The sequence below is a fragment of the Odocoileus virginianus genome, chromosome 30 (genome assembly GCF_023699985.2).
Source record: "Odocoileus virginianus isolate 20LAN1187 ecotype Illinois chromosome 30, Ovbor_1.2, whole genome shotgun sequence".
NCBI lineage: Eukaryota > Metazoa > Chordata > Mammalia > Artiodactyla > Cervidae > Odocoileus > Odocoileus virginianus.
Window position 1 is genome coordinate 31,738,212 of NC_069703.1, and position 22,451 is coordinate 31,760,662.

Sequence of the window (22,451 nt, forward strand, 5' to 3'; positions counted from 1 at the left end):
GACTGGATCACTTTAGTATTTATCAGAATTTATGCCTCGTAACCAGGGGCTTCTAAATGTGAGCAGAACCTTGGGATACCCCTGATTCGCCCTCCCCCACTCTTTCTCCGTCTCTTTGGCATCTTCCTGGCTGTGACGTCAGGTGGCAGTCGTGGGCATGGATGTTCCCAGGCCCTGTCTCCTGAGAGGTGAAAATGGCACCAATGTTTGCCTACCTTAGGGTTTTCAGAAGACAGAACTCCAGGAAACGAGGGGTCCAGGTGCACCTCTCAGGGCCTTGGCATGTGCCCACCCAAGACCTTCTTTTCCAGGATCCTTGCTTGGCTACAGCTGGATCTGGGATGTGGGTCTGGTACTCAAGTCTGCCTGGCATCCCAATTTTGGGGTGGGGATGAAAGGGAAAGTTTAAGGCAGATCCTGGGGCCTTTTTCCCTTTTGAAATCTTCCTGGGATGGGGGTAGCGGATCTCTCTCTACCTTGTCACTTTGTTGGATAGCTTCTTAGCACTTACTGTGGTTGGAACATATCGTTTATTTATATTTATGATCTGGCCCCCTCCATCGAAGGCCCAGATTCGGTCTTTCGCACTGTTGACCTCCAGCCCTCTGATGCCGAGTACCAGAGGAGTACCCCGGGCCTGACCAGGGACCCTGTGGACTCGCTAGCACTGGAGTTTGTGCTTGCCGCAGTGGGGTCGGCTGGAGAACTGTTTGAAGTTCTTCTCGTAGGTGGGCAGGTTCTCTTTGAAGCAGTAGGCAGACTGCGTGTCACACTCGCAGGCCCGCAGCCCGCAGAGGCAGCTGACGCCAGGACCAAGGGCGCATTCGCCTGCAGGGAGACAGAGGGTCACGGGGGCTTCCAGCCAACCCCCAGGGCTTGGATCTAAGGTTGGGGAGAACTGGGAGCTCGCTGCAAGGGGTCAAGGGTTGAGAACTGAAAGGAAAAAGGAACTGGGAAAACTTCTCCTTCATCTCCAAGCCCTTCCACCATCACAGCTAGACATGCCCTGAAGAGACACCTGGGAAGAAACAGGAGAAGGGGCAGGTGTGGGCTGCACGTGAGTGGGGGGAGCACTGAGTTAGTGACCCCAAGCAGCTCCCAGGGCAAGGACACAGAGCCCATCTTCTCAGAACTCAACTCCTATTTCCAACAGCTTACCTGGCATCTCACCTGGAAATCACTAGCATCTCCAGCATAAAATGCCCCAAAGGAGGATCTTGATGTAAGTGCCCCCTGCCCTACCCACTGATCTGGCCCTCCACTCACACTCTCAGCTTCAGAATTGGTGCCACCTCCCACTCAAGCCAGAAAACTAGCAGCCAACCTTGACCCCTGTCCTCCTTTCACTTCCACATTTCATCCACCCCAAAAGTTCCGTGGATGTCTCTACATTTAGAATATTTCATGCTCTGCCCTCCTCTCCCCATCTTCTTGGCCATGACCCCAATCCCTGTCATCACCAGCTCTCCCGCCCTAATGGAAGGAAATAAACAGGGACTGTCTTGGAATGAATGAGGTTCACTCTCTTGCTGAAAGCCCCGCTGTGGTTTCCTACTATTTGAACAAAGACATCCCATATCCTTGCCATGGACTCTGAAGCAGGCTTGCCGGAACAGGGCACCTGCCCACCTCTCCACACCCCCAGCCCTCCACTCTCACCTCCCCTCTGCTCCAGGAACACTGGCCTCTTTGGGTCACATGCTTTGGTTGGTCTTGTCCCAGGGCCTCTGCACTTGCTAGTTTCTTTGTCTGAAACACTTCTCTCCAGGATCTTCAAGAAGCTGGAGGCATCCCACCTTTGGGTCTTGGTCAAATTTCCTCTCTTCAGAGAGGATCTCCCTGACCACTCCAGCTAAACTTCTCCAGCCACTCTCCCGCACGTCCCCATTTGATACGCTGTACTTTTCGCATCTCTTACTCCTCTTGTATTTGTTTACTTGCTTGTGTCTGTCTCTCCTTGACAAAGTGTAAACTCTGTGAGGCTGAGGCTTTTTCTGTCTCGTCCCTCCCAGTGTCCCCAGGATGTAGAACAGATGCTGGCACACAGTATGTGCTCAGCTAACAGTCCTTCAGTAAATGAATGAAACACTAATGGGCCTTTGGGATCGAGTGTCTGCGCTGTGGCCAAATGACCACTAGGTGGGGATCTTTTACTTAGTGGTCAGAGTTGTCTGAGTGGTGTTGCTGTGTGTGTGTGTGTGTGTGTGTGTGTGTGTGTGTGTGTGTGTGTGTTTGTGTGTTCAGTTCAGTTCAGTCGCTCAATCATGTCTGACTTTTTGTGACCCCATGGACTGCAGCACGCCAGGCCTCCCTGTCCATCACCAACCCCCGGAGTTTACTCAAACTCATCTCCATTGAGTTGGTGATGCTATTCAACCATCTCATCCTCTGTCATCCCCTTCTCCTCCTGCTCTCAATCTTTCCCAGCATCAGGGTCTTTTCAAATGAGTCAGTTCTTCACATCAGGTGGCCAAAGGATTGGAGTTGCAGCTTCAGCATCAGTCCTTCCAATGAATATTCAGGATGGAGTGGTTGGATCTCCTTGAAGTCCAAGGGGCTCTCAAGAGTCTTCTCCAACACCATAGCTGGAGCATCAATTCGTCGGTGCTCAGCTTTCTTTATCATCCAACTCTTACATCCATACATGACTACGATTCCCAATCTCTTTGGCACCAGAGATCAGTTTTATGGAAGACGATTTTTCCATGGACTGGAGGTGGGAGAGGAAGGGATGGTTTCAGGATGATTCGAGGGCATCACACTTATTGTGCACTTTATTTCCATTCCTATTACATCAGCTCCACCTCAGATCATCAGGCATTTTTAGATCCTGGGGGTTGGGGACCCCTGGCATAGGCAGCCTCCATTCTGTTTTGAGGCTTGGGGTGAGGAAGTGAGGCAGCCAGATCCCCTGATGTGTTGGCCTTGGGCAAGTTACTTTCAGTATCATTTATAAAACGGTGATAAAAACAATAGTGTCAAAAAGAAACAATGCCGTCTGCTTCAGGCATTGTGAGGATTTTCAATGTTGTTACAGATGGAGAGGTCTGGATATGCCCGGAACACAGAAGTCTCTATAGACGCTGTTATGATGATGCTGCACATGTTGGAAGAAGAAGGCCCCTCTGAAGCTGGGCCAGTGCTGGCTACAGTCTGGTTGCTTTCCTCCTCCCTCTCTGAAGTCCACAATTCCTGCAGGAAGCTGTCCTCCCCCAGCTCGCTGGAGGCTGGGCTTCTCAAAACATGTTGACGCCCACCCCACGCCTCGGGAGCTCTCCACTCACCCTCGGAAAATGGGCCGGGGACGGTTCCTGCCATTCCCGCTGCTCCTGGCGCCTGGATCGCCTTTGCCCTTGCACATCTGTGACAATCCGACGACACCCACGGGGTCCCCGCTCCCCTGGGGCTCCCCGAGAGCGCCTGTCCCGTCCATGTCTGGGCCTCTCACCTCTGCTGCGCCCAGCTCCCCGCGGATTCCCTCCCCAGGCAGCCGCCGTGTAGAGGCCCCCAGGTCGCGAGGCTGCGCACACAGCAGGGCTACTTGGGCGCAGGGCTCCAGCCCATCCAACCTCTCCTTCCTCCCAAAGGCCCTGGTGCCGTGTGCTGTCAGTCACCCGGGTGCTGCCTGCCTGGAAACCAGAAGGGAGTCACGTTTCCCACGCTTTCCTCTCTCTCCCCTTCTCTCTTTCTGTCTCTCTCTTGGTCTCCTATTCTTCTCCATCTCTTCTTTCGTCCATCTCCTTTCACCAAGCCTCCCTCTTCCTTTCTCACCACTCCCCTTTCTGACTTTGTCTTCTGGTCCTTTCCAAAGCGCGAAGCGTAGTTCTCTCCTGACGACTGGCTCTACGTCTAAAGACTGACCCGGTCCCCAGGCCTTGGGGACTGACCCAGCACGGCAGTCTATCGCCGTGGGCATCCCACAGCTGTAGTAGGGACAGGCCTGTCACTCGCTAGAAGAAGAGGCAGCCCTGGGCCAAGAAATGCCAGGCCTGGAAGTCATCTTTTAACAACAAGCCCAAATCCAGATCCTGCATCCTTTAGCTTGCTCATGGAGAAATGGAGACATGAAGACGGAACTGATCATGCTTTCGCATTCCATGAAACAGACGGAAAGTTTTCCACCTGGGCTTTCCAGGTGGCGCTAGTGGTAAAGAACCCGTCTGCCAATTCAGGAGACATCAGGGACACAGGTTCCACCCCTGAGTTGGGAAGACCCCCTGGAGGAGGGCATGGCAACCCACTCCAGTATCCTTTCCTCGAGAATCCCATGAACAGAGGAGCCTGGGGGGCTACAGCCCATGGGCTGCAGAGTCAGACACGACTGAAACGACTTAGCACGCACGCAAGCACACACTTCCACCAGTGAGATGGGAGGGTCTACGCTCCTGCGTGAGCTAACTTAGACTGCCTGCCGGCTGCTCCCTGTCTGCACCTGGCCCCTGTCCTGGTCTCTGAACCCTCTCCTTGGGTGCCCTCGTTTTAAAGCTCAGGACTCTAAATACCGCCTGAGCACTGCCCACTCCCCACTTCTCCCTGCAAGACTCCCCAGTTCTGCCCGCAGCCCTTTGAGCTCCAGACACCAATATGCGTGTGTTCACATGGCTCCCGTCCAATGTGAATCTCACGCCCAGCACGGATCATCCAGGCTCTTGCTCTGACCGCAGAGTCTGTGCGCCTCTATCCGCACAAGCTCGTAGACGCATGGTTACCCCCGGAGGCTCAGAACAACGATGTCAGAGTCAGCTTCCCTCGCCTTCAAGCCTCACACCGAATCCAAGAGCAGGTTCTGTCGGTTCACCTCCCAAGTATGCCCAGCGTCTGACACTCCACCCCAGCTACTGAGCCACATGACGGTCACTTCCCCCCACTGTGACGGGAACAGCCCGCTAGTGGCTCCCCCTCTTTCTTCCCTTGCTCCCCAACTTCTCTGGGCAGGGGCCAGAGTCCTCTTTCTAAAGGCAAATTTGAGCTGATCACTTTCTGCTTGAAGGCTTCTCCCTGCAACTGAAGGAGCAGGGGAGCCCCTCACCCCACAGCCAGGCCGCGCCAGACTCGTTTCTCGTGGGACACCCACCCCCCACCCTCCTCTGGCAAATGCCACCTCCCTAGAGAGGCCTTTCCCGACACCTGAAGTAGCATCCACCCCCCACTGCCGTCCTCATTCAGTAGCTTGTGGCCTTATTTTAGAGGTTTCACAGCACTTGTCGCTACCCGAGTCTATCTTTCTGAATATTTCATGGACTATCTCCCTGCCTGCACATAAGCTCCTTCCGGTCATGGAGTTTGCCTTTTTCTTGCAGATATTCGGCGGCAAACACGCGGTAACGGCTCCATCACCGTATGCTGCTGCTTCACTGGCTGGACTTAGACACGGCCCGCCGGGTAGTGAACAGAGTCCCCATCCCAAGAAATGGGGAGTCAGGTTCTGGGTCCATATCTGCCGCTTGAAAGCTCTGGCGTCTCAGGAAAGTTGTTCCTCTCTGGGTCTCTTCCCTAGGCTTTCAAATGAGGGTACAGGTACTTGCACAGACTATTTCATGAATTTCTTCACTCATTTGATCATCGGATATTGATTGAGTTTCTAACATATGCCCAGCCTTTGGCTAGGAAGCAGGGGGACAGGTCTGAGCAAGCGGACCCCACAAATGCATGGCTTCAGGCATCCTTCTCTGTGGCTTTACCCCCCACCCCGGGGCTCCTCAGGGGGCTCAGCAGTGAAGAATCCGCCTGCCAATGCGGGAGACGTGGGTTTGATCCCTGGTCTGGAAGATCCCCTGGAGGAGGAAATGGCAACCCACGCCAGTATTCTTGCTGGGAAATTCAAGGGACGGAGGAGCCTGGGGGAGGCTGTAGTCCAGAGGTCGCAGAAGAGTCAGACACGACTCAGCATGCATGCACATACCCCCCCCAACAAGTGCTCCCCAATCTCTTGGAGCTCAAACTCCAGCTGAGGGGAGAGCTGACCCATAAGTAAACAAATAATTGAACAAGATGAGATGATGTCAGGTTGAGAGAGATTCTAGAAAAGGACAAGGGTGATGCGTCAGTGAGTGGAGGTGTTGTTGTGAGGAGTAAGCTCAGCAAAGGAGAAAGATCTTTGCAAACTACAAACTCCAGTGGTTACCTGGTTCGCCCTCCGCCTTGGGCAGAGGGCAGAGTCACAGGCTCAGAGATGGAGGTGACAGAGGGGCCTCAGGCTGGAACTCTGGCTCTGCCGCCCACGGCCGGGCCCCTCCCTGCCCGACAGATGTGGGCACGCGTGGGTGGAGGGGGCATCACCAGCGGCAGATCTTAAAATCCCTCGTGAATGCCAAGTGCTTATGCAAGCCCACTCAACAGAGGGCTAATGACCTCCCCAGTCGCCTGAGGGCAGCCATCACCACTGGCAAGTTGGCCCCAGGGCTTGTGTTCCGGGCCTTTCTCTGCATTGCTCTCCCACTGACATTTCGAGATGTGGACAGACCAGGCTGTTTTTCTCCTTTCCCTTCCCCGCTCATACCAACCACATCCAGGAGCAGCCACTGGTTGCTAGGCAACCCGGAACTAGGCTTGGGTGCCAGATTTCAGAACTGGGAGGCTTGGGAGGTGATTAACCCTTGCAGCGCAGTTCTTTGAACTGCAGTGTAACTGGGGATTGTGGTGGGGGGGTGGGGGGGGAGCTATCATCCTATAAGGGGTTAATGACATTAGCTCAAGGGGAGGCCAATGCAGGGGAGATGCTTCCAAGAAATCTCTCAACAGTAATAAAGAAAATCCCAGTGCTTTTCCATGAAGGGAAGGGGGAAAGGAAGCTAGGGTTAAAAAAATAGAAAGAAGACATCTCAACTTCTAAAAGGAAAGGTATTAATTAAGCACCCACTCCGGGTCAGACCTCTGAGTTGGGGAGGGCTCAGTCTTTTTGCAATCCCATGGACTGTAGCCCACCAGGCTCCCCTGCTCAGAATTTCCCAGGCAAGAATACTGGGGCGGGGGGGGGGGGTTTGCCATTTCCTCCTCCAGTGACCTTAGAGACCCCAGGAAGTAATGAGTAGTGCTTTACAGAGGAGAAGACTAAGGCCCAGGGTGGTCGTGCAATTAATCCAGCTGGAAAAGACGAAGGTGGGATTCAGGCCCGGCTCTGCCTACCCCAAAGCATTTACTGTCTCTGGGCTTCTCAACGAGGTGCACGGAGCTGCGACAGGAAGATCCGGGGAGCTGCAGGGGGCCAAGCTCCTTCGGCTTTCCTTTGCCCCCTGGGCCGGAGCCGAACATTCTGACAGGCATGCTGTAGATAACAAGACTTGCATCTGTGTGAGCCCCCCAGTCCAGTCCCCTCCCAGCAGTCTCACGCCCCCGGGGAAGGCAGTGGGAGGCAGGAGCACCAGCTGGGGTCGGACGACCTGGTCTGAGTCCCAGCGGTTCTTTTCCTGGCTGTTTGGCCGTGGCTGTCTCACTTCACCTCTCTGAGCTTCAGGGTCCTCCCGATAACAGGGAGGACAGTGCCCACCTCAGAGGCTTACTGTGGATTCAAAGAGCTGAGTGCCAAGCCTCCTTCAGCTGCTGATGAACTTCAGCTATGGTGAATGCACCTGCTTTACGGATGCAGAACCTCAGACCCACAAAACTCCAGCCAGCAGTGTGTTCCAGAGCACCGGAAAGTCTCAAGACACATGAGATTGAGTTTGCCTGGGGCCTGGGTCAGCCCTTCCCCGTCTCTGGGCCTCAGTGAGGGGTTGGTCGGGCTGCTCTCCAAAAGCACTGGCAGCAAGGCCCGGGGCTGCCTCACTCTGTGCCCCCGGCCCTGGCACAGCGCCGGCCCTGGGTGGGCATCCCATGGGTCCTCAGTTGATACTGGGCAGGGGAATGGATGTGGGTGGGGTTCACTTGGGGTCTCAGCCCACATCGGCAGCAGGAGCCAGGTCATCTGGCTCCCAGCCCTGTTCCTGGAAATAGGGACTTGGCAAGCTGAAGCTCCAATACTCTGGCCACCTAATGCGAAGAGCCGACTCACTGGAAAAGACCCTGATGCTGGGATAGATCGAAGGCAGGAGGAGAAGGGGACGACAGAGGATGAGGTGGGTGGATGGCATCACCAACTCAATGGACACGACTTTGAGCAAACTCCGGGAGATGGTTAAGGACAGGGAAGCCTGGCGTGCTGCAGTCCCTGGGGTCACAAAGAGTCGGGCGCGACTGAGTGATGGAACAGAGGTGGGTGTGGGAACAGCAGGGGGTCAGCCTGGAACTCACTGGCTAGGTCAGCTGCAGAAGGGGGTGCTAATGCCCTGATAAGAATGGGTAAACGTCCCTCCTCGCTAACTCTCATAGACAGGTGCTGGACTCTGGGATCCCTGGTCAAGCTTCAAGAGCAACTGGCCGCTGCTGCTTGGCAGGGGCCAGCATCTGTGGAAAGCACAGCCCAGGCCACGAACGCTCCAGTCCAGCTCTGAGGCCCTGCCTGCACCTCCCACCACCAGCAGCGTGATGTGCCAAGCGGGCAACACTTCCTCTGCCACCTGCTGGGGCTCCGGCCTCTGCTCCCAGGTCACCTTCCTCCATCTCCTGGGGTCCCCGGCTGCGGCTCTGGTCCCCATGACGGAAGGTGAAGAGGGTTGCTAAAGAAACTGCTCCAGGAGCAGAGGACCCAGGCCCGCCCAGAGGAGCAGAGGGTTTGGTCGGGGGCGTGGGACCGCAGGGCAGGAAGGTCCTTGGCACCTACTGAAAACCTGAGTCCCTCTTCAAAGCTGTTTCCCTCCCTTCTCGGCCCCTGGGCTCTACGGGGGAATCAGGGGAGAGAGTCTCAGAGAGCATCTGCTCTCCCAGCGATGCCCATTCCACCACCCTAAGGTGACACCTGACGTGACAAAGGTCAAGTTCAAGGTGAAACGAGATGAGATGAGGCCACGTGAAGGCGAGACTGCGAGTCAGACGGAGAGGCCTCGGGGTAGCTTTTCTGCATGCCCCTCCCCCACCAAGCGAGAGCCGGGCTCGCCCCGTTTCCCACCCCCACCCCCCAGCACGCGGGGTCAGGAGGGATGAGAAACTCGGTGACACCACTTGCGGAAGCAGGCCATCCTCTGGGCTCACCCTCCTCCAGTCCCCCCTCGCCCCCCATCCACCAGACCGTGATCCCACCCCGTGTTCTGGAAATGGCCGAGGGGGCCTCATGGTGGAGATTCTTTGCTTTAGGCTGGAGGGCGGTCAGGAACTCTTCTTGTGCTCACATGGGAAAAACGGGGTCCCTTCCTCATCGTCAGTAGGCCCGAAGACGGGAGAGCGGAAAAGCAGACTCCACTGAAGCTGGGCCGCCCGCCCGCAGGGGTCTGGGCCAGGTTCCGGTTCCCCGGCGCCAGAACCAGGCAGACCAAGCCAACCTGACCCAGTGCGTCCTGGGCCTGAGCTCCGGGTAGAGATGAAGGCAAGGGAGGCGGTCTCCCCACCCCGGGAGGGGACGGGTGATCAAGACACACTCACAGCTCTGAATAAACATGCAAGGGAGGACAGTGTTTCCCGTGACTTCACAAGGCCGAGCGGACGGCGAGTCACACCCTCGAAGGGGCGTTCAGACCAACAGCCCTGCTGAACTGAACAGCCTTGGAGACAAGGCTGTGGCCAGCTGCCTGCAAGTGAGCTTGCGCTTTAGATCCAGCCTGCCCTACCCACCACCCAGCCGCCCCAGATCACGCTGAGAGCTCGGAGACCCCTCCGCATGTGCCGGACACTCAGCGCTGGCCTGCCTGTCCTCTGTCCTCTTCCCTGAATGGCCTCGAAGACAGATGGGCTCCCTCCCCTGCCCCCGATTCACTCTGCTGTCCCCCACGGCACCTACCCCAGATCTTGGCACTCAACCCCCTTCACAAATATTTGTTCAACTGAAAGACAGCCGAGCTTTGTTAACACACAACAGACATCGGGAAGAAGCTTCTCAATAGCAACAGCTGCCAAGCGCAGCCGCAAGATTCACTGTAATCTTCGGTCAACAACTACTTATCAAGCCCAGGAGAGACCCCGGGTGGGCGGCAGGGACTGTGTACTGAAACCCAAACTCCAGGGGAGGGAGCTGGGGGGCACAGCTTTGAGCAGGAACCAGGGGGGGACCAAGAGGGGAACAGGGCTGGGCTCTCAGGAAGCGCTGATGCTCAGAATTGCCACTCTACATCCCAAAGCACTTGGGGAAAAAAAAATCTCCTTTTCCCAAAGTTCTCTGGGTCCACGAGGCTGAACTTAAAGAAAGGCCCAGGGTCAAGGACATTCTCTGCTGAGAGGACTACTCACAGACCACGGTTCCGTTGACCATGTGGAACTGGTAGCCGTTCAACACAGGCTGGCAGCCGAGCTGCTTCACCCTCTCGTAGCAGCAGTCGTGGGCCAGGCAGCACCTGTGGGCCAGATGGAGGGAGATGGGGCTTTCCTGAGGATAGCCCTGGGGAGAAGGCGGGAAAGGACTCACCCGCCTCCTTCCCGGATGACAAGGTGCAGAAGGCAGGGAGGTGACTTCCTGATGGTGTTGAAAATCGTAGAAAGGGCCCTTCTCTACCTACTGCCGGCTCATGAGCTCCTCATAGTGACCCTAGGAGGTGCAGTCCTTGTCCCCATTCTGCGGGGGAGGAAACGAGGTTCAGAGGTGAATTTCCCCCAAATCTAGGCCCCCATGACGCATTCATTCATTTAATGACTTGCCGTTTTTGTTCAGTCACTACGTCATGTCCGACTCTCTGAGACCCCATGGACTGCAGCACGCCAGGCTTCCCTGTTCTTCACTAACTCCCAGAGTTTGCTCAAACTCATGTCCATTGAATCGGTGATGCCATCCAACCATCTCATCCTCTGCCTCTCTCTTCTCCTTTTGCCTTCAATTAATGACTGAGCACCAACTATGTGCCCAGCCCTCGGAGAGGCTCTGAGCAGACAAAGGTCAGCACGTCAGACGTAATCCTTCGGTCTTTGCTCTGTTGAGGCTCAGAGCCAGTGAGACGGCAATGGGATAGGCGGAGCGGGGACAGCGCTGGAGGAGAGAAAACAGCTGGGGGTGGCCTCGGCCCGCCTCCCCAGCCAAGTCAGAGCGGCAGGAATGCAGAGACGGGGACTGGCCGATCCCCTGGGCTGGACGCTCAGTCTTCCTCCACCACCATCTGCGTCCACAGGTGGGCTCCTGGTTGTCGGTCATCTTTGGCGAACAGTGCTGGAATGCTCATCAGCCTCAGGACTCGGAAGGGGAGGCACCGAGCATTAAAGAGCCTGGACTTTGAAACAAGAAAGCTCTGGTGCAAATCCTGACTCTGCCACTCAAGGGGCTGAAGGTCTTCGGGCTCTGCGGCTTTGTTCAGCGGGCCCCCCGTAAGATGTCCACCAGTGTCCCCCGTAAAATGGAGACGGTGGCCTGGCCTCGACCGTGCGCTAGCAGGATTAAACCAGGCCCTGCGTGCAGAGCACCAGTCCCACGGCTCAGCACGTGCCGGGCATTTTAGCAGTGCTGGGCCCCTCCAGGGCTCTGGGGTCTTCCTGGCGGGAACAATCTGTGGTCTCCAGAGCCCAGCCCAGAGGACTTGAGCTCCAAGGGTGATATTCAGGCCCTGCTGTGGGGCTATATTCATCCACACTTCGGTGAACGCAGCCAGGAACATTTTGCTTCTTATTTCTTTGAATAAAAAGATGCACAGACCGTCCTATCTCCTACTTCCCTGTTCCCTCCCCAGATAACACCAACCTCCACCTTTTCTGGGAACTCACACTCCCCCCTCCCCATGCTGAAAAGCAGGCCTGGCAGCCAGGTCTGTGCCATGTGGCCTCACCCAGATGGACAACTTCTCCAAACTGGGCCACTCAGATTCTCTCTCCTTCCTGCAGAACGGAATTAGGATGGGAGACAGCGGGTCAGCCTTGCTGCACTGATAATCCTAAAATGTGAGGGCCCTAGAAAAGACGGCATTTGCCATGAGGACTGAGAGCTGGGCGTTTTTCTAGAGCTCTGGGCAGGGCTGACCACACGATCTGCATAGTGCAACATGAAAACGAAGGGGCCCCTTATTCAAACACCATCCAGCATTTCAAGATGGTGACAGCCGAACAGCGAACCTCCTGCAGGCCCCAGACTGCAGGAAGCCAGCCCCAGCCCTGGGCCTCTCAGGACCTCCCTCCCACTCCCATTCAGTTTTGTCCTTCTGCTCAGGCTCACCCGAATCGATTTGTTCCTTGCAATTTGCAAGTCCGAACATCCTCTCTCTCTTCAAGAAGGGATTTCGATGCGAATCGAGTGACAGAAAGCCTCAGAGCCTCTGCACTCACCTGTCAGTGTTGTCCACGGGGGTCCCCTTGCCCCCGAGCCCGCAGTAGCAGCCATATCCATAATATGAGAAGAAGGCGCTCCGTCCTGTGATGTGTTTGACCATCCTTTGAAACTGCCAGAAGCTGCTGTGCGTGGGGGCCATCACTGCCGAGGAGCAAATAAGGAAGAAGGGAAGAAGTGATGAGAAAGATTGCTTTCACATCCCCTAGCTGGAGCCCCCTAAACTGGACACCAGCCCCTTTAATGGGGACGGGAGAGGGTCAGTCAACTGCATCACACAGCTAGTTTCTTGCTAACCCAGGAGGAGAACCCAGTTTCCAGGATGTTCAGGACAATGCTGTCAACTACAGTCTGCTCCCCACAGGAAAAGACCACCATCCCGTGCAGAAACTCCCTCAGGTCTGATGCTAATCATTAACAAGAAAGGTTCAAAGCCAGAAATGCCAGTCCCTGCAAAAATCACTGGGGCTTTTACAGACTCACAGGAGAAACAAAATACTTAAGCGGCAGAAAAAGCTGTCCTCAATTCATTTTTTTAACAGCAAATACAGGTGGCACAGTGGTAAATAATCCCCCTGCCAATGCAGGAGATGCAAGAGATGCAGGTTCGATCCCCGGGTAGAGAAGACCCCCTGGAGTAGGAAATGGCAACCCAGTGCAGCATTCTTGCCTGGAAAATTCCATGGGCAGAAAACCCTGGCGGCCCATAGTCCGTGGGGCCACAAAGAGTCAGACACGAATGAGCACACACACACACACAAGAACTTAGCAACTGTTACTTCTACAAAGTGCTTAGGAAAGTGAGGGGAAATATATATATATATATATATATATATATATGTATATATTTATATTTTATATATATGTATGTGTGTGTATATATATATATGGAGAGAGGAATGTTTGCTGCAGCATTATTTGTGATATCAAAAAATTGGAGACTACCCACATGCCTGCTGACAAGGAGATAATAACTAAATGATGTCTTGAAAACATACTACTTTTAATAGCAATATCACTAGGCAGTGGGACTGAGGAAGTAGGTGGGGAAAAAAACAGGCAACATTAACCCTAAATACGTTCATGCTGTCTGATATATATATATATTTTACAACAAGTCTGTATTACTTTTCTATTGAAATGTTGGCAACACACGTATGTAAAGGCCCGAGTGTATGTCAGTCTCTCAGTGGTGTCTGACTCTTTGCAACCCCATGGACTGTAGCCCGCCAGGCTCCCCCGTCCATGGGATTCTCCAAGCAGGAATACTGGAGTGGGCTGCCATTTCCTCCTCCAGGGGATCTTCCCAGACCCAGGGATCAAAGCTTCGTCTCTCTGGTTTCCTGCATTGGCAGGTGGATTCTTTACCCCTGCACCACCTGGGAAGCCCAGGTAAAGGCCTGAAAGGATGTATATCAAACTCTGAAGACTGTTTACATAGAAATGGATAAGGGTCGCTGAAAGATGGGAAGGGGTTTTATCTTGTTACTCTATACTAATGTACTTTACTTTTTAATTACAAGTGAATATTAGTTTTACAATAAAAATAAAATAAAAACATGAAGAAGAAAACCCAAAATGGGAGGTTTAGGGAGATTTTTCTAGGAGCCCTCCCATCTCATTCTGTGACTTTGGATGCCCTGTGGTCCCAAACACTGCGGAGGGGCCCAACTCTGGGGGCGGTCTCTGCTGCCGAAGCAGCGCCTGGAGAGAGGGTAGGACCACACTGAGACACCGCTCTTGGGGTACACGGAGCTGGGTGTCTGCAGCACTGGTCCTTCCTGCACATGGATCCCCTGCCTCTAACATCATGATCTTAAAAACGGTGCCTTCCACCACTGACTAAGTGAAACGGGGACCCCATTTTTGACATTTTGACTTAGAGACCCAAAAGTGATTGCTTCACAGCTGAAACAGATAGAAAAATGGATTGGGGCAAATCTCCACTCATCTCATCAAAGCAACAAGTCAGAGAGTTTTCCAGCAAACCCAACACTGTTTCCTAGTAAGTTCTCTTTCACTTTGCAGAGATATGTAATCTGATCTCCCGGAAGCAATGACTTATAATTACCCATTATTCTACAGGTCACCGTAAGAATGCCTTTCTGAGGAGAATTAATCATTCCTACATTAGCTAGATGTATGCCCACGCTTTTGTTCTGGAATCCATACGACTTTAAATGAAGGCAACTTAAGATGAAGACAACAAACCAGGGTGACCAAGGCGGCCAGAGGCAGGGGATGAATCGGGAGGCTGGGGCTGACACACACAGGGCTGCACATAAAACACGTGACTGATGAGAACCCACCGTATACACAGGGGACTCTGCTCAGCACTCTAACGACCTGCGTGGGAAGCAAATCTATAAAAGGGGGGACACATGTACAAACGTATAACTGCGCTATGCAGGGAAAACTAACACAGCATTGTAAATCGACTATACTCCAATAAAAATCAATTTAAAAATAAGTAAATAAAGGCAACTGGCATCCAAAGACTCCTGAAAGGTATGTGTGTGGTACAGAAGTGGCCAGATGCCCTCTTTCTTAGCAAATGGTTAGCAACCTTTGATTTTCTAAATGTTCTGTGAGATCCCAGCACTGGGGTGAATGCTTTTCGCAGAAGCAACATAAGCAGGAGGCCTTCAGTGGGGGCCCACTTCACTGCGGGCTCCCCTCTGAGCAACGCGTGATTCCGCTCACCTGACCCCACCTGAGGAGGGGTCGCCCCAGAGACAGACAGGGGGCCACACCCTGGAGCCCGCCCCGCTGTGACTACTTACAGCAGGAGGCAAAGACCACGAGAACCCCGAAGACCTTCATTCCCGAGGAGCTCAGGCCGTCCGAGGCGCCACGACCACACCTTCCTCTGCTTTCAAGGGCTCTGCCAGCTGAAGTCCTATTTGGAGAGAAAGTAAGCAAAATGAGGGACGCCATGTGGTAGCGAAACCCACAACCACAGCGCAGGTCTTCAAAAGCCTCAGTGGAGGGCTCCGAGCAAAGAGACCTTTTCAAACCTAATCATCTCTGAACACGATACCCCCTCGGGTATTTAGACCTAAATACAAAGATAAGAATGGTTCAATTGTTTGAAAAGTCCAAGTTTTTTTTTTTTTTTAATTTCTTTCTTTGGCAACACTAAGCCTTCATCCTTTTTTAGTTTTCTTTTGAAGAGTCAATATTTCCTGTGTTGCCAAGCTGACAGGCAAATATGGTTCGTGATGGGAATCCAGTGTAGGAAAGTCTGGCCCCATTTACATGGCAGTCCTCCTGGGTTTTCCTTCCTTGATGACCAGGTAGCTTATTCATAAACTTAGCCCCTCCGAATCCCAGCTTCCTCTCCTAAAGAGACTAAAATTGTCTATCAGTCATTTCAAACATTTATTAAGAAATTAGTTGGAGTCTTAAAAAACATTATACAAATGAACTTATTTGCAAAACAGAAATAGACTCACAGCCATAGGAAACAAACTTATGATTAGAAAGTGGGGGATGGAGGGATAAATCAGGAGTTTGGGATTAACAGAGACACACTATCGTAAATAAAATAGATAACCAACAAGGACCTACTGCATAGTACAGGGCACTCTACTCAGCACTTTGTAATAACCTACATGGGAAAAGAATCTGAAAAAGAATAGATAGATGTATAATTAAGTGGGGCATCCCTGGCGGCTCAGATGGTAAAGAATCTGCTGCAATGCAAGAGACCCAGGTTCAATCCCTGAGTCGGGAAGATGCCCTGGAGAAGGGAAGGGCAACCCACTCCAGTATTCTTGCCTGGAGAATCCCATGGACGGAGGAGCCTGGCAGGCTACAGTCCATGGGGTTGCAAAGAGTCAGACAGGACTGAGTGACTAACACATACAAGTCATTCTGCCATGCACCCGAAACTAACACAGCATTGTAAATGAATTACACTTCAATAAAAAAAGAAAAAAAACGCTTAGCAGATCACTGTAGCATATTTATCTATTTCTAATAAAGTAAATTCTTTGTAAAGAAGAAATAGAAATTAGTAAAGGCGAGGTGCTATTTTCCTTAAGGGCTTCATGTCTGTACATTATTTAATCCTTGCAATAACCTGAGAGACTCTATTATCAGTTTCGAGATGGAGAAACTGAGGCCCGGTGAGTTTGGACAACTTCCTCCTGCTCACACAGCCCCCTACAGCACAGACTTGTGGAGATCAGCTAAAACAAAGCAAGTAAAACAGACCGGCACTGTAAAGCCTGCACCAGGTGACCGCACCCTTCTCATCACTATTGGCAACGGTGCACGCGTACCTGCTCAGTCATGCCCGGCTCTTAGCAACCCCATGGGCTGGAGCCCGCCAATCTCCTCTGTCCATGGGATTTTCTTGGTTAGAATACTGAAGTGGGTTGCTATCCCCCCATCCAGGGGTGTCTCCCAGACCTAGGGATCGAACCTGCGTCTCGTGCGTTGGCAGGCAGATTCTTCACCTCCGAGCCACCTGGGAAGGTCATTAGCAATGGTAAGGTAGCCATAGCCAGCACACTTCTCACAGGATGGCAGAGGAGAACGTGGGCTCAGGATCCCATGTCCTCACATGGAGCCCCGTGGCAAAGTTTCCCAAGAAAATTTCAAAACAAGCATCCTGCAGGAGCATCCTGGAAGAATTTGCTACTTTTGCTCTCATTGGCAAGATTCTGGTAGATGCTGAGAGGCTGGGCCCTGACCGGGCCTGGTCCCAGCCAGACTTCATCTCAGATGCTGCAAGGGATGTTTTTAAATTAGATTCCATCTTACAGGCTGACTTCCTTTGTTTCTTTTGAGTGTGAAAAAAAATAACTGTGTGATGATTTAGCCCATGATGAAGGGACTCATATCTTTCAAAAGAGCGAGTGATGACACTTTGGTGAGAAGAAAGGGACCTGGGTGCATTTCTGGTAATGAGATAATACAGGCTCTTATTAAGCATCAACTATTCCCTGGTGGCTCAGCGGTAAAAAATCTGCCTGCAATGCAGGAGGCTTGGTTTTGATCCCTGGGTCGGGAAGATGCCCTGGAGGAGGGCATGGCAACCCACTCCAGTATTCTGGCCTGGAGAATCCCATGGACAGAGGAGCCTGGCGGGCTACAGTCCATGGGGTCTCAGAATCGGACACGACTGAAGCAATTTAGCACACACACGCCTTCTTCTAAGGAGACAAGATTGTGGCCCTGGGAGTGCCTCCAAGCTGGTTGGAGACCAAGTAGGTAAGTATAGACCATACATGGATCAAAAGCGCCCCATGGGAAGAAAGTCTGTGTGGTTCTCCAGGGCTTCCTGAATGCTTGGCAGTCTCTGGCAGGCCCCCTCTTTAGGGACGGGATATCAGCTGCTCCTGACGCTCTCACTCACCCACTGGGAACTGCCTCTGTCTGCTCCAAGGTTGTGACCCTGCCCGGCCAAGATGGGAGGAGTAGCCCCTGGAGGTGATGATTTAAAGGGCCAAGCCCCCAGGATGTTGAGAAAAGGGAATTCTTGGGCACTGTTGACGGGAACGTGAACTGGTGTAGCCAAACAGTGTGGAGGTTTCTCAAAATATTAAAAACAGAACTACCACCAGCTCAGGTCAGTTCACTAGCGTCTAATCTCAATCAATCTCAATCTGAATTGCAAACGAGATTCAGTCTCAGTCCTGTCTGACTCTTTGTGACCCCATGGACTGCAGCATGCCAGGCCTCCCTGTCCACCATCAACTCCTGGAGCTCACCCAAACTCATGCCCATTGAGTCGGTGATGCCATCCAACCATCTCATCCTCTGTCGTCCCCTTCTCTTCCTGCCTTCAATCCTTCCCAGCATCAGGGTCTCTTCCAATGAGTTAGTTCTTCCAATCAGGTGGCCAAAGTATTGGAGTTTCAGCTTCAGCATCAGTCCTTCCAATGAATATTCAGGACTGATTTCCTTTAGGATGGACTGGTTGGATCTCCTTGCATCACTACCATATGATCCAACTATTCCACTTCTGGGTAGTTTACCAAAGAAAACAGAAACACTAATCTAAAAAGACATATGACCTTTATATTCACTGCAGCATTATTTACAATAGCCAAGATATGAAGCAACCTAAGCATTCCTTGACATGTATATATAATGAAATATTGTTGTTCAGTTGCTAAGTCATGTCCAACTCTTTGCAACCCTGAGGTCCTCTAGGCTCCTCCGCCCATAAGGTTTTCCAAGCGAGAATACTGGAGTGGGTTGCCATTTCCTTCTCCAGAATGAAACACTACCCAGCCATAAAAAGCTAAATTGTTTGCCATTTGCAACAACACGGATGGGCCTAGAGGACAGTAGGCCAAGTGAAATGTCATACAGAGAAAGACAAATACCATATGATGCCACCTATGTGTGGTATCTGAAAAACAAAACAAATGAACAAATAAAACAGAAACAGGGTCATAGATACAGAGAACAAACAGGCGGTTTCCAGGGGGAAGGGAGGTGGAGGGTTGGGCAAAAGAGGTGAGGGCATGAAGAGACACGGACTTCCAGCTATCAGATGTCACGGGGATGTAATACACAGCATAAGGACTATAGTTAATAATATTGTGATAATTTCATGTGGTGACAGATGGTTAACAGACTTATCATGGTCATCATTTCGCAGCCTGTTTCATCAGCCACTACGGTGTACTCCTGAAATGAACATGATACTGTATGTCAACTATACTTGAGTAAAAAGATAAATAAAGGGCTTGCCTCCTCCCGGACATCTCCGAAAGGCCAGCCCAGGCCCTGAGCGCCCTGGGGGGCCGGCTGTGGCCTCCGCAGCTGCCTCCAGGTGTCAGCTTCTCCTGCTCCCCAAGTCCGCGGCATCCACTTTTGCACAGGTGTTCTCCCCAGGGAGCCTCCCGGGGCTGCAGCCCTCGCCTGGTCCAGGGAGGCCAGTGTAGGAGAGTGATGGGTGTGCCCCCTCGTGGCTGAGTAAATAAACGCCACTGAGCTCAGAGAAAGGAGCCCTGGACTCATCTCCAACAGGAAGGAGGCATTTGGGGGGGCCTTGCATGACCTCAAACTTGTTTTCTGCATCTATTTACTCCTCACTGCAACCCTTCCAGGTAGGACCTATCACTTCTTCACTTGACAGTAGAGAAACCAACTCAGAGAGGAGACGTGACCTGAAACAGATCCACACGGCTTACCAAGTGGTGGGGCCAGGACAAGCCTACGGTCCCAACTCCAAATCCAGTGCTCCTTCCACCTCGCTGGGCCCCCGCTCTGTAGACCTCTTGTCTGTGAGGCCTTTTGAAGGCTACAGAGCTTTTCCACAGACACTGACCTCCAGAGCTACAACTTAGGCAAGACGGACATGGTCCTCTCCCTTTGACTAACCGTTTACGGGGGGTTTGAATTGTGCTGAACCAAAGCCAAGAACACAGGATCAGAGGCGCAGAGATTTGATGAAGGGGGAGACGGAGGAAGCCAGTGGGTAGGCGGGTCCCTAAGAGCGGCTCTGTCAAACCCATCAATTCATCTTACATGGACAGTGATAGAAAACGGCTCGGTTTTTTCTCCCCCTGGAGAACATAAGGAGGAAGGAGCCTGCAAGGTCCGTAAGGGTCACGATTGTGTTGTTCACCTGGAGCCCAGCTAGCCCTGCGCCTGGCACCAACTAGTACTGAAGAAGATGGCCAACGTGCATCACATTTACTTTATATGTGGCACAGTTCTGACCACTTCACACGTATTTACACATTAAGTGCTCATATCCAGTCCTCGGCTAGATAAGTACTGTCATTATCTTTGTTTTTCGGATAAAGAAAACTAGATGTGGAGAGATGTGCAGTAATCAATATTTGAGGATCAAATGAATGAATGGTCCGAGTCCTATCATGCTTCAAGTCTCATAAATAAAAGCAAAGCTACAACCATGAAGGACCAGAATGAGGCTAAGCCTGGCACCGATGATCAACCCCAGTTCATGGACGATGGGACAGAGACTGGCAGAGGTTAGGTATGCTGCCCTGCAAGCTGACAGAGCCAGGGCTTAATCCAAGTGTGCCTGAGTCCACTGTGCTTTTGTTTTTGTTCGCCACATCACGAGGCTTGTGGGCCCTTAGTTCCCCAGCCAGGGATCGACCCCATGCCCTCTGCATCTGATCGTCTGACTCCAAACTCAGCACCCCGAACCCCCTTACCCTCGGGTCACTGAACCAAGCCCTCTAACTATCCAAAACACAGCTGAGAAAACAGAACTGCAGACCACGCAGAGCATCCAAGCGCATGGCGAAATGCTCTCACGGAGGACAAACTTCTAGCAAGAGAATCAGCCTCTTTTTCTTAGACGCAGAAGTAGGACAGGAATGACCAAAGGAGTGGCTGCTCTTAGTAGGAGGCGAGGGAGAGAGAGGAATGATTAAAAGGAAAACTGACCGAGCCCGTGAACCTGGGGCTGTGAGTGCAGGGCAGATGGCTGCAGTCACGTCAACGGGGTTTCACCTGGGGTGTAGTTAATGCCTTCCAAGTCCCAGGAAAACGCTGCATTGTGCAGAGTTGACCACTTCTTGGCAGAGCCACTGAAGCTCCCCGAGCCTCAGCGTCTTCATCTGTGGGGCGGAGACAGTAATCTGGCCCCCCACGGACTGCTGGCAAGACTCAGCAAGCTCCCGATGGTAAAAGCACTTGGTCAACAGTAGCCAAGGTGAGTTACCACGTCTGGTATGCTTTGCTGAAGAACACTGGGAAGTAGGCAATACATTTCTGGATATTTTCCAACCATATGGCAGGAATAATATTAAAAAAAAAAAACAAGCTGCGGTACTTCAAGGGGCAAATTTCATTCTCTAGAAACTTCTCCTGTAGTGCCCTCAGGAAGCTGATTCATCGGGAGGCACGACTAACTGTGCCAGTCTCTTGGCCTCTTTACCAAAGGACCCACCCAGTTTACCTTCTGCGTCAAGGCTATCTGTGATCTCAACAGACATGTCTAATGAGATGGAGGACAGACAGAGTGGGACACGGGGCACAGACGCCGAAATCCACAAGTCTCTAATTGAAAAATAAACAGAAAGGCCAGTTGGTCTCTGGGGACAAGCTGCTAAGAAACGGAAGCTCCTGCCTTCAGCCCAGCCCTGGGAGAGGTTATTTCCACTTCAAGCCACATACCCTCGGGGGGGATACCAATGGGCAGCTTGCAGGATCTCTCATAGGAAAGTTAGCTGGTGCAATCAACATCACCACTGCCATTACTTTAATTCTCACTGGCTATGTACCTACCACAAAACAGGGGACACCGACACGGGCAAGCTCCTGCCCACAGGGAGATCGTGACCGACAGAGGGGAGGTGCCCTGTGAGACGAGAACAACAGGGCAATGGACTTAATCCCCATCAAGCATTCACTGTGTGCCACACGCAGGGCTGAGACCTTTACGTGCGTTATCTCATTTCACGCTCACAACAATCCTGTTCTTATCATCTCCACTCTCAGATGTGAAACTGAGGTCCAGAGACGTTAAGGCATTTACCCAAGGTCACCAGCTAGCAAGTGGTGGAGCTGGAATTCAAACTCAAGCCTTGACCCCAGAGGTCATGCCTGCCACCTCGTGACCTGCACAAGAGGCGGGTACGGGGCGAGTGCCAGGTGGGAACGCCAGAGTGGGAGATGGGGCTTCGGGGTACACAATGGGCTTTGGAATCAGCCAAACTGGGGTTCTAACGCTGCTCTGCCAATCATTAACTTGGGGGGCTCTGAAGTTCAATTGTTTTTTACAACTACACTGTAAGGAGGAGAATGATGAAGATCAGAAGAGCTGGCCTGGTCAAGTCCACAGTGCCATCTTCGGTATGTTCCACTGGACTGAAAGGGGTCAGAGAAAGCTCAGGAGAGTGTCGGGGCGGGGCGGCGGGCATGGTCAGGGAAGGCTTTAAGAAAGCGGTGATTTTTAAGAAGAGTCTCGAAGGGTCAGTGAATTTGGATTAACTTCAAGAAGGGACCAAGGTCAGGCAGGCAGGCGTGAAGACCCTGAAGATGAAAAAGCTGAGGGTGCATTTGAGGAACAAGCTGGCTGGAGCTCAGGATGAGTGCTGGGGAGCAGAGAGACCCAGGGCTGGAAAGGAGGTGAGTCCACATGTAAACCCACAGGGCAGTGATCCATGGCCATGTTTACTGAGAGTCCACTTTGTATGTGCGTCAGAGACCCGGCATTACAGGATTCATCCTTTAAAGACATCCT

The 22,451-nt window shown here is 52.4% G+C and overlaps 1 protein-coding gene across 1 annotated transcript in view; it reads right to left on the reverse strand.

Annotated features, from left to right (window-relative positions):
• PLA2G2C (phospholipase A2 group IIC) overlaps positions 1–22,451 on the reverse strand; it is a 25,625-nt gene continuing 3,174 nt past the window's right edge. Inside the window, exons 2-5 of the mRNA XM_020899209.2 lie at positions 15,049–15,164; positions 12,265–12,409; positions 10,255–10,358; positions 1–828 (exon numbers count right to left, since the gene is read on the reverse strand). Coding sequence (XP_020754868.2) covers positions 662–828; positions 10,255–10,358; positions 12,265–12,409; positions 15,049–15,164 — 532 coding nt within the window. The 3' untranslated portion in view covers positions 1–661. The remainder of the gene's footprint in view (positions 829–10,254; positions 10,359–12,264; positions 12,410–15,048; positions 15,165–22,451) is intronic.